We start from the raw sequence: 12,148 nt of genomic DNA on the forward strand, positions 1-12,148 counted from the left end.
TTCAAATTGTCTTGAGACAGAGCTCTTGAAGTCAAACGCATATCTGACCGGATGCTTCAAAACCAAGTCTAAAAGTATCTCTCTCTCAACGGGGCGGCTGAGCAATAGATAATGACATTCATCTGCGTCATCATGATGTTTTCTTATATTGCAATGTCAAAATGAACAAAAATGAACAAAATGTTGTGGCAAACAGTGTGTGCTTGATGGTGATCATTCTGCGCGCTCTCCACGGTGATGATATTGCACATAGCCTCCTCCACACACGGTACACTTGCCCCTGACGACATCTAGCTCCCCTGGCAACCTTCTCTACCAGAGGCCACCTGTGTGCCTGTGTGTGCTTGTGTTCCAGCCTGTAATTCTCTACTTCCTGCTGCCCATTGATTCAGGCACCATAGGTCAATATGACCCTCTCTGGAAAGACCATTGCAAAAACAAATGTTGTTTCAAACGACACCTGCTTGTGCAGCATGATAGTGGAGTGTAATGAGCGTTTCTCTGTGGACTGACTCAATTATAAAGTATTTCCTACTTGAAAGTACAGTATTTTCAAACACACTAGCGTATTGGAATATTCTCCATTTGAAGGAATGAACTAGTTTTGAGTTATTGTTTTTCTCATACACACACATGGAATGTAACAAATGATTGCTGTAGTATACACATTGTATTGTTGAAATAGCTACGTAGTGTTTTTTGTGTATATTTATAAGTCACTGGAGTGAAGCTGTGGTGATGCAGTGGCCTTGCCGGTAAGAGAAAAACGCTGCTTCATTTGATCAATACAATCCAAAACTACCTACCTCTATAAATCCATAATGGGTCAGAATACAGCAGCATGGTTTAGTCCAGATAACCATAGGCTTCCTGGCTGGGTTAATCTATAATGACTCATCCTGTCAACCTTGACGTTTTACTGCTGAGCTTAACACGTTTTACCTGTAACCCCCCCCCCCCCCCCCCGTTTTTCGTTCTCTCCTTAGCAAACCTCCTCCGCCCTCTGTCTCACCATGTCCTTTCTTTCCGACGAACATGATTGTGTCAGAAAGCAGGTGAACTGATTTGACTAGATCAGGCTTCCTGCAGACTCACTATGGGTGGCTATTGAAGGAGGGCATTGTGAGGGTGTGCGTGCGCACATTTGTATTTGAATGAACCTTTATTTAACTAGGCAAGTCACTTGCGGGGTTGGCGGTCCTGCATGCTAGTGGTACTTGCCCTGGCTCAGAGAATGCACCCACTGAGTCAAATGGTGGGGGGATATTCTGTCTGCATGCATTGACAACCAGTGACAGGCCAATCAATGGGGAGGAGCTGCCGCCTGGCCTGTTGCTGTTCCATTGACCCGCCTGGTCCCTGTTAACAGTTCAACCTAAGAGCCCGTTGTCTCACTCAAGCTTTTACTCTCTCTACATTTTACATTGAGCAGACGCTCTTATCCAGAGCTTTTAAGGTTAAGTGCCTTGCTCAAGTGCACATTGACAGATTTTCCACCTAGTCTGCTCGGGGGTTCTGAACTCTATTTTCTCTCAAAACTGTTTGTTTGTCCATACTTTTGCTAGTGTGCTACTTGTACAGGTGAAGACACATTTTCATATTTCTTTATTTAACCAGGTAGGCTAGTTGAGAACAAGTTCTCATTTACAACTGCGACCTGGCCAAGATAAAGCATAGCAGTGTGAACAGACAACAGAGTTACACATGGAGTAAACAATCAAATCTGTACAGTAGTAGCTAGCTATCGATGATTGCACTTGAGTAGCGAGGAGGTCGTCATGGTAACACCATCTTAAGTGGCAGCGTATAAATGTATAAATCAAGCGTTGAGGAGTACAGAAAATCCAATCTGCACCTGCCTTAGCTTTGTATTATCAAATTAACTTTATTCCTATTTGCTTGGCATCCGCTGCAGCTGGCACTGACTTCATTCCCACACCTTGTAAAAGCTCAGGGAGAGAGAGAAGGCAACTGCAGTGACTTAATTGCGTTGATCATTTGTGTCTCTGTCTTCGTGACTGCAACTTAACTAAGGTGAAGCTCAATCATGTGTGTGGAATCATCACATATACTAACAGTCTGTCTAGTAGTCTTGCAAATGAGTCCCAAACGCAGAAAGACTTCAGTTGTGCAAAAGTACATTTTGTTCATTGTTTAAACTTTCCACTTTAAAGACGCACTGTCTTTAGTGTGTCACCAATAATGTTTTATTGTACCATAGAAGTGGATCCATGGTAGAAATTCACTACTGTACCGGATGTGTGTGTGTGCTTGCACGCTGGAACGTGGTATGTGTTTGCATGAGCGTTTGAGTGAGTGTTTTTTTTTCCCAGTGAGCCTCGAAATCAGTCCTCTGCCTGAAAACATGAGGATTGATAGCATTTTGATCAAGGTCGATGAAAATCCATGCCATACAGACACACACGCACACACCATCCCCCTGACAAGACGCCCCCCCCCCCCCAGTCTGGGTCTTGGCTGATGGGTTCTTGTAATCCAGTTATCATGCAGTTTGCACGCTCGCTCTATCAAGGTGAGTGTTACGCTATACGAGGCTGGGGGGCCTCCCATCAAATTGCATTCTGCCTTTCCAGGGCCATAATCAAATGCAGTTACAAAATCACATATAACTACCCTCAGGTTCAATATGTGCTTTCCCTGCTGCTAAAGGCTGGGAGACGGAGACACATCTCAGCAACTTGATAGACTGGCTCAAACGTGTCTGACTTCACTAGAATTTTAAACAGCGGAAATGTTCCTTGCAACTTGGAATATGTTTATCCAATGCAGAGAAGAAAAAAGCTTGAGCACACATGATGTTTATTGGGCTAGGGTTTGTTTTTTCAACAAAAAAAAAACACAGAGACCGCAATGTTCAAAACATTTTAATTGCATTTGTGTTGTTTGGAGAGTGAACGTTGACATGGATGCTGTGATTGTTGATTCCTTTACTAAACACACGGGTGAGAAAAAAAAGGAGATAAAAACATATTTTAGAATTGAAAATAGCCATTCAAACTTGTGGCGGCATCCGCGTCGTTTGGTACGAACGAAGAAACGTTTTAACAAACGTATTAACCTTAGTTTTTATAGAAATATGACCTTAGATCAAAGTGTGAAAAATATACTTTTCGGGAAACGTATTGTTTTGGTTAAAAGCAATTCAGCAACACATGTATGAAGCGAATTGGAAGGTGCACACGCGTCATCTGCAACTACACTTGTGTCAAATACAGATTGAAAGAATGAGAAAAGAGTGTCAGAGCCTCTGTCTTTGTTCGTGGAATAATCCATGATCGTCATTATCACATTTGAAACAAGAAGAAAATGAGGAGACAGGAAGCAGTGTTTGCATAAGGAGGGGAAACTTTATTTATAACACAGGGGGCGCTGACGTGGAGTCGCCAACTCAGCATCTATATTACAAGGTTTATCTGCAAGGCTGCGTATGTACTGTACTGTATTTGGAAACCAAGATCGCAGTGGCACTAGAAACACACGCTTAAAACAACACACTCTTTCCTTTTTTTTTTTTTGTTCAAGTTTTTTTTCTCCCTTTTTTCATACAAAATGGTACAAACAACAATACAAAATAGTTGTGCTGTTGACAGTTTACAAAAAAAAGTATCTTACCTTGATAACTGTGCAATTATTCTTTCGTGTTTTTTATTTTTTTTTAAGCATTTTAGATTGTTTTCAATTTCATTTTTTTTTTGTTCTCCATTTGAGTTTATGTGAGTATGGTACACACCAGAAGATCTTCTGGACCGCAACCTCGGTCATGCGGGCTGCTACACGCGTTAAAATGATCTTTATGATAACTGTTATACAATTCTTCTTCTGCCCATTATAAAAAGACACATGCAAAAAAAGCTCAAATTGTACAGTTATATGTTGCCTAACTTGATCCGATTAGCTTCAAGCAAATTACTACATTATGTACACTCAGACGTGAGCAACATCGGGGGCGACTCCAATGCGACATTAGCTGCGTCTCAAATCATATCCTGTCCCTTATAGTGCATTACTTTCAACCACGGCAGTGTACTATATGGAGAACAAGGGGCCATTTGAGACTCAGACATTGTCATGTTTCTGTGCGTTCCTGGTGAAAGTGAAGGCTACGTCTAGCACTGTAACTAACTTGTTGGGAGTCTCCTGCAGTTGGATCGGGTGCAGAACACGCCATGGATTGGGGAGAGCTTTCCGGATCTATGTTCCTCCGGCGAGGGTAACCCTTCAAAGGCTAACAGAAGATGACCACTTCTATCTAGGGGACAAACGGACACGGACAGACAGACTTGACTGCTTGTGTGCAGGCCTTATGGTAAAGGGAGTGTATGCTGTAGAGTAGGGCCGAGCCGTACACACAGATACTAAATGGCTGGTCTGAAATACATCTGCAGAAGCGAAACTTACTGCATTCCTCCCACTATAGCATTCATCCCACTATAGCATTCATCCCACTATAGCATTCCTCCCACTATAGCATTCATCCCAAGATTTTGTCTCAAGGAATATATTTGTATACTTTAGCCTCCCGCGAGCTCCTGCTTCAATATGCCAAACTAAGACGTGGATGCGCAAATCCATACATCCTGATCCCAGTTCCCCTGTGAGTGTCATTGTCACACCAACAGCATCCATTCACCCCAACCACAACCACCGTTGCATATTCACAAGTACAACCTTCAAACCTCCAATTCAAGCCTTCGTTTATCCAGAACCTTAATTTCACCCCTCCCTGGCTTCCCTCTCATCCCCTCATAGCGTTGGAATGGCACGGCTTCATTTGTCTCACTAATAACTCCTGGATAATGGCACATTCACTATGACAGGCAGCAGCCTATTCACGTGATGATGCTATGTAGTGCTTATGACAGCAGCCTCATGTAAAGTGGGAACATGAAGTGCCTGGGTCTCCTCTCTGTTCACTGCCACCCATGCAGGTGTATATTTGACAGACTTGAGGGACCATCAGGCAGTCATAAAACATGTCTTTCTGAATGCTCTCTGGCCTTCAGCCAGGCTGGACTCTCTCGGGTGGGGCATAGCAAGGAGGCCTTATCGGTATGGGTTGACATGCAGGGTGATGCCCAGAGAGAGTGAGTGCAAATATATATAGGAGGACGTCGTGTGATGTAATAATGACGCCAACCTTGAACAGCGACACCCACATAAACAAGTATGGCTGTGAGCGTATGAGTCTCTTTGAATCTTCAGTGAACGCAAATGGCCTTTGCGGCGATCTGAAGCTTGCGAGCAGGCTCGGTAGGCTACTCGTCGAACAACAAACAAAACAAAACACAGGGTGAAGAATATAAAGAGAACAAATGTACAAAACAACAGAATGTGTAAAAAAGAAAAGTTTATGTACAACATTTATATGTCGGAGATAATCATGAATCATGAACAGCAACAGCTGTGCAATGTGTGTGTGTGTGTGTGTGTGTGTGTGTGCGTGCGTGCATTGAGCTAAGCTTTAGTGAAGAGAGGAGCACTAATCCTACTTTGCGATGGCGAGTGGTAAGGTGGAAACCCTAAATACCGCTTCCTGTTTCTGTGTATGTCACCATCCAAAGGCATTGTCGGTACACAGCAGGACCAGAGGGTCAAAGTTCATACCCACTGATGCCCTGTCACTCTACATCAGGTGGGTTTGGGGTCCAACTCACTGTTATTCAACAGCCCATATATGTCCTACTCCCCCTTTCAGTGCCCTTCCTATCATTTTGCTTCCTCCCACCTCTCTGCCCCTATCCCCCCCCCCTCCCTCCCTCCATTCCCCTCCCCTCCCCTCTCTGTAAGGCATACTGTACATATATTTTTTTCTCCAGAGGAAGATGTGACGAAGAGATGCTGGATGTAGTGTGTAAAGACCTGATAGAGAAGGGAACGCTGGGAGGAAGTGCATGGGACGCTGAGAGTCCTCCTCTCTCCTCATATCTTATCTAGGAGTTTAAAGGCTCTCTCTCTCTCTCTCTCGCTCTCTGTCAAGGAGACTACCTGGAAGGATCCATCATCCTCTTTATTACGAAGGGTAACTGGAGGATGAATTAAATATATAACCCTGCCCAATTTCTATCAAATCCACCATTAGAGAGAAAGAGCTTAGGGAGAGAGAAGTATCTCTACATATAGAAACCACATTTCTCTCAAGTATAAATCTCAGCTGAAATTACATTGAACTCAGCTGACATTTTTGAAAGAGCAAAACATTCCGATGGACTCGGTTAAACTGCCGAGAGAAGGAGTGGACGGTGTGTACGGGCAGTGTGAGAGAAGCTGTGTTGATTTCTTCAGCATCTCCTCAACTGGGAACATGGGAACACTATGTGAACGCTCATTTACAAAAAGGACTTCTGCCTGTGTGTGAGTGAGAAACACGTGTATAACCGGGGGAAATGTACTGTATATCATAGGAATGTTGGGTAGGGGTGTTTTCACAAAAGACAATAAAATGCGTGTTCCTCATATGCACCTTCTTCTCTAAAAAGTGAAATGTTTAGCACTATTAAACCCTGCTTTGGTAAAGTGCAGTTCTTCTCCATCGCTCTTTCCCCCAAAAAAAGTTTGCAACAGACACATTTTCTCCTACATGTTTTCAAAACCTCTTGCATTTCAAATGAATGAAAGTGTCTGAGGAGAGACAGATTGTGGTGCTTGCTAAGTCCCCGACAGAATCTCAGCTCTCTCTCGCTCTCTCTGTTGCTGCGACGGGGACCAGCATCGGAGATGGTATATCAAAAGTGTGTCAAGACACAACAGTGAATCAGCACACGAAAGTCGAAGCTTGAAACTTTGGGTCTCACAATTTGTCTTCTCTGCCAGCAATGCCAGCAGAAATGGAGCACAAACGGTTTATACTAATACTTTAAAAAATATCTACTTTTACACCCCTTTTTCTCATCTTTTTACAGTTTATATAGTTTTCCTCAACACATTGACCAACAAGACCACAAGACAACTAGTGCCAAGTTGACAACATTTGGAAACGGGGGACAGAACCATGCAACCCACCCATATCCTTCACCTAAGAATAGAGACTAGGAAAATAAAAACAACCCTCCTATGGATGAATTTCTTTCACGTTAAAAATGACTCGTCATCCCTCTATCCCTAGCTCACACAGCCTCACTAAGTCAAAAGTGCAAAGTAATGCGAACTCAAAACCACAAAGTCACAAAACCATCCAAACTCAACTGCTCTCAGAGGGCACACACTGTTTCGAATACAGTAAATACATGTTGTCTAACGACACAGTCCCATTCTGTGTCAGTGGGATGATTCCTATTGTCACACAGGCAATGGCTGTGCATTAGAAGCTCAGATGTACCAGATTGTAAAGGAAAGATTTGTCCTTCACCTAAGGAGATATACTGTCTGTCTTTGTACAGAGCACTCCCTCTCCGAAATTCACACCAATGACACCCCCTCACCCCCAAAGGCAAATCCCCTCTGCAACTTATACTGCATCTGCCCGTGTTCCATTGCAGGGTGATGGACATGACACAGGAAAAGGGACGGGAATGTCACAATTGAAAGGTGAGGGATAATTAGGGGACAGGGGGAGGACGGGGTGCACGTTAGCCCAGAAAATGGCCACCAATCCTGAGTTAGCGGGAGTCAGCAAAAAATACGCACCACTGAAGGCACTTCTGAAACAACAGTGCTTCTGTTCTATGGAATTCAAGTTCAGAGAGATTAAACCAGGGCCTTCCACGCAGAGGAAGGAGTTGACTTTCTGTGTTTCTTTGTTCTTTTCTTCCCTGTCACGCAATATGCACCTCAATCTATCTGCAAAGGGACAGGCTGGGGGGCTGATGGGGGAAATAGAAAGCCAATGGCCTCCAAACACCAGGAAATAGCTTGGATTTAAGGACAGTGAGGACACCATGAGATAATCAAACATTTTTCTAAATAACATAAAACAAAAGTAGCCAACCCCAAAAATCTACCCCCTTCCCCCCCACACACCTTGGAGCAGGAGAGGGCTCAGTACAGTACAATACAGTACAGAAGGACAAAGCTGCCTCACTGCACAGTTCACTATGGCGGTTGCTTGATTGATTGGTCAGTTGCTAGGTCAGTTCAGTTGGTTTGTGTGTGTGTGTGTGGTGTGTATTGTCGGGTGTGGTGTGTATTGTCGTGTGTAATGTGTACTGCCGTGTGTGGTGTATATTGTTGTGTGTGTTGGTGTGTGTGGTGTGCGTGTCTCCAAGGTTGGAGAGACAGAGAGAGCATGGCAGACCAGCGGAGGGGGGTCCAGCTGGGTGTGTGGATCTTTAACGAGGCCCCCCTGTGGCCCTATTCGTCGTCCCCTCCCCCGTACATGTCGGCTAGCTTCTTGAAGCGGGGGCCCCAGTCGTTGAGGTAGTCGTAGTCCTGGTCCCCTGTGCTGGAGGAGTTGAGGGAGCTGACGGAGCCGACCGTAGAGCCGCTGCCCTCGTAGTCAAACACCAGGAGGGAGTCATAGGGAGGGGCCGTGGGGTCATTGTCTGCCGCCCGCAGACCCTGGAGGGAGGGAGAAGAGAGTAAGTATTGGCGTACAGGCCAAAATGATTGGAAAGGTTAGTGTATAGTACTATATAGAGACAGAGAATGGTAGGCTTTTTGTAGGATAACAGCTAAGAAAGCACCATAGAGAAAATTGTACGTATTGGCATTCAGGCAATATATTGTGAGTGACAGAGTGATGTCATTGGCAGGGATGTAGAATCCCCAAGGAGGATACAGTGGGCAGCCGAGCCACAATGTGTTTGTGTTTTGCCAGGCTGCTGGAGCGAGATCAGTGTGTGTGTGTGTGTGTGTGTGTGTGTGTGTGTGTGTGTGTGTGTGTGTGTGTGTGTGTGTGTGTGTGTGTGTGTGTGTGTAGTCAGGACGGATCAAAGCTGAACAGCTGCCAACACCTCTCAAGTGTGAACGTGTTGTCACGGCGCCTGTCAATCAAAGCCTGCTTGCATGAGTGTGTTGAGATTGGGGTTACGTACGCGCAAGTGAGTGTGTGCATGTGTGTGTGCGAGTACACTATGTGCGTGTTTGTGTGTGCGTGTGTGTGTGTGTGTGTGTTTGTGTGATAACAGCTGTCAGGTAATCTCCATCTCCACTGTTGCCAAAGTTAAGAGCATTGAAACCTGTGAATAAACAACATCCAGAAAATGCCTACATTTATGCAATATTACCCTCACGTCTCACACATGTACCTAGAACTGAAAGTACATCAAAATACTTAGAAATAACAGTACATAGTACGTACATACACCTCCATCTTATTTACTGATCTGAATGTTCTGTGTTTGTGTAGTCTTGTAGTGTAACTTTGTCATTCTACCTTGTGTCGTGTTTGGAGTACCTTGTGCGTGGAATTGTGTGTGTGTGTTTGTGTCAGATCTCAAGTAGAAAAGTCCCAACGGACTAAATTATATCTTGATGAAGGAATAAACAAAACTATGACCCCTGGTTGCCCCCCTCACCTCATTGATGAAGTCCCCGATGTCCCCAGGGTGGGGGACCACCGGTCGAATGGGGTACTGGGACTCAGGGATGATGGGGCGCTCATCCACCCTCCGTACCCCCGGGGGCTTACTGATGATGTGCTCCAAGGAGTCAGGCTGCTGCAGCTGGCTCAGGTCATAGTCCTGCCCAGAGACACACACAGATAAGACAGTCAACCTCAAGACAGACCTGACAGGCTGTCAGTGTTTGTGGGTGTATGTGATATATGCTGTATATATATACACGTACACGTATGTATGTAGTTGTTTATAGGTCTGTATCTCTGTTAGTGTGTGTGTCTGTCTGTCTGAGTGTGTGTCTCTCTCTCTGTGTGTGTATGTGTGTCTGTCTATCTGAGTTTTTGTCTCTGTGTGTGTGTGTGTGTGTGTGTGTGTGTGTGTGTGTGTGTGTGTGTGTGTGTGTGTGTGTGTGTGTGTGTGTGTGTGTGTGTGTGTGTGTGTGTGTGTGTGTGTGTGAGTGTGTGTACCTGGTCCTCCTCTCCCCCTCCCTCCTCATCGTATTTCAGGATGTTATCTCTGACATCGTCCTCCGGGTCAATCAGCAGCTGTTTGGTCTGTCTCTCCTTCTCTCTGCGCTTCATCCACAATACAAACACTAGCACCATACCTGCAACACACACAACACACCTTAAATAACACAATAATACTGCAAAAACACCTTAAACAACATACATTATTGGCTTACTGCAAAATACAATGCCACAGAAAAAGCTCTACATATTTGTGGAGGATAGGACTGTACCACCATAGAAAAGACCGAAAACCGGAAAATAATGGCATTTTTAGAAGAATAGAACCAGAACCGAGATCGAAAGTGATCTATACTGTTCAGGAGCAGAACCGTTATTTTTAATTGCATGGGAACCGGTTAATAATGTTATTTTAATTTCCAGGGATTTTTTTCCCAGTTCCACAAAAAGTGTAACAAAGAAATGTATTCCAGTGTCTGCCTGCCAGCTGCATTTTTTTTGCCAGTGTATATGAGTGTAGGCTACCTGCCCCTCCCTCCGTAGCATGCAAAGTCTACTGTAGCTTCTGATGTTACAGACGTAATTCAGAAATTAGGGAGAAAGAATTTTAATTAGAGAACAATGTATTCACTTTTTCAATGCTAGTTAAGGATACTATAGTTATCACGCTTCAAATTGTATTTATTAACTAAAAAAGGTAAGATGCTATTTTCATTTTAAATCTGGTGTCGCTCTGCACATACAAGCTTATTAGCTAGCTAGCTTGTTAGCTAGCTCTGGTCCAGCTCTCAAAAACTCTAGGCGGTATTATGTGTAATGTAATGGAACTGAGAGGCCTGATCACAGGCTAGCTCCGGTCCAACATTGGTTAAGCCAACTCTCTGAAGTTCAAAGACATTCATAGTTCCTTCATAAATGCCTCTCCTCTGTAGGTATAATTTTGTGGGCCTAATTCAGATAATGCCTGTCATAACAACAAGATGCCCAGCGCTTCATGTCCAGCACGCTTCTCACCCGCGAAATTCGCATATCATATCATACCCTACACTACACTTTGTCTGTCCAATGCATGTACATAGCTTGCCTGCTCCATAGCAAGCTACCCCATAGGGTCACCAACTCAGAGACAGCACATTCTGATAGCCAGCTAAGAATTAATCTATAATACTGCCTTTATGTTATTGTGTTAACTGCATGATAAATGTTTGATGAATGTAAGGGCCAAACGGCACAGTGTGTGAAAGAGCAACAAATCATAACCTATTTCAGCATCTGGTAAGAAGGGCGGTTTAATATTACATCTGGTCAGAGGGATCTGATGTACAGTATGTATGGAGGAGGTGGTAGCTACAGGGGGAATGGGAGGGGGATATGTTTGTTTCTATTCTCTCTGATAGCGGTGAACACGATTGGTTGTTCATTAGAAAGTGATGGCTCTGAGTGAATCAGAGTGATGCGTCTGGAGGTAGGGCAGGTGTGTGTGTGTATTTTCGATGTGTTTCTGAGTACAAGATAAATCGTTTGTGTGCACAGATGTTAAAAAAAGCTTCTGAAGTTTGCAATTTCCACTTACATTTCAGACTAGATTTTCCCTTACGATACATGTATCAACCACTACAAAATGCCCATTAATTATAATCTACATAACAATTCACCATTCCTGTTGATGCAGGATTTCCTGCTATAGCAATCTGGCTGAAATTAAGTTCCTACATATGTCTAAGATGTCCAGTCCACCATACTCACTGAGCAGTATGATGATACAGATGAGAATGGCTATGATGGCTCCAGTCCCAAGTCCAGCGGCAGCCACAGCCCCGACAAGGGTGCAGTCTCCGTTCTCATCACATGGACACACCTTGACCTTGATAATGGACCTGTTGGAGAGGGGTGGGTTCCCCGAATCGGTCACAATCACAGGCACCTCATACACCCCCGGCTCCAGATACTGGGTCCGTAAACTCAACCGGGCATAGTCACCTGGGGAGGGAGAGAGAGTAGAGACAGACAGAGGTTACTACCACTGATAGAGACATCTATAGGGGAGAGGCATTTCTTACAGGGAAATATAGTGTTCTTTCTAACAAAGATATCAACATATATTTCAGGATGTTGTGTATCCCTGGAAATACACAACAGAAACAAAAAGGATTTATGCAAACA

General features: G+C 44.2%; 1 protein-coding gene across 1 annotated transcript in view; it reads right to left on the reverse strand.

Annotated features, from left to right (window-relative positions):
* Positions 1 to 6,911: 6,911 nt before the first annotated feature.
* LOC139416288 (cadherin-4-like) overlaps positions 6,912 to 12,148 on the reverse strand; it is a 368,240-nt gene continuing 363,003 nt past the window's right edge. Inside the window, exons 14-17 of the mRNA XM_071164766.1 lie at positions 11,732 to 11,965; positions 9,983 to 10,122; positions 9,474 to 9,638; positions 6,912 to 8,514 (exon numbers count right to left, since the gene is read on the reverse strand). Coding sequence (XP_071020867.1) covers positions 8,308 to 8,514; positions 9,474 to 9,638; positions 9,983 to 10,122; positions 11,732 to 11,965 — 746 coding nt within the window. The 3' untranslated portion in view covers positions 6,912 to 8,307. The remainder of the gene's footprint in view (positions 8,515 to 9,473; positions 9,639 to 9,982; positions 10,123 to 11,731; positions 11,966 to 12,148) is intronic.

This window comes from Oncorhynchus clarkii, chromosome 9 (genome assembly GCF_045791955.1).
Source record: "Oncorhynchus clarkii lewisi isolate Uvic-CL-2024 chromosome 9, UVic_Ocla_1.0, whole genome shotgun sequence".
Classification (NCBI taxonomy): Eukaryota; Metazoa; Chordata; class Actinopteri; order Salmoniformes; family Salmonidae; genus Oncorhynchus; species Oncorhynchus clarkii.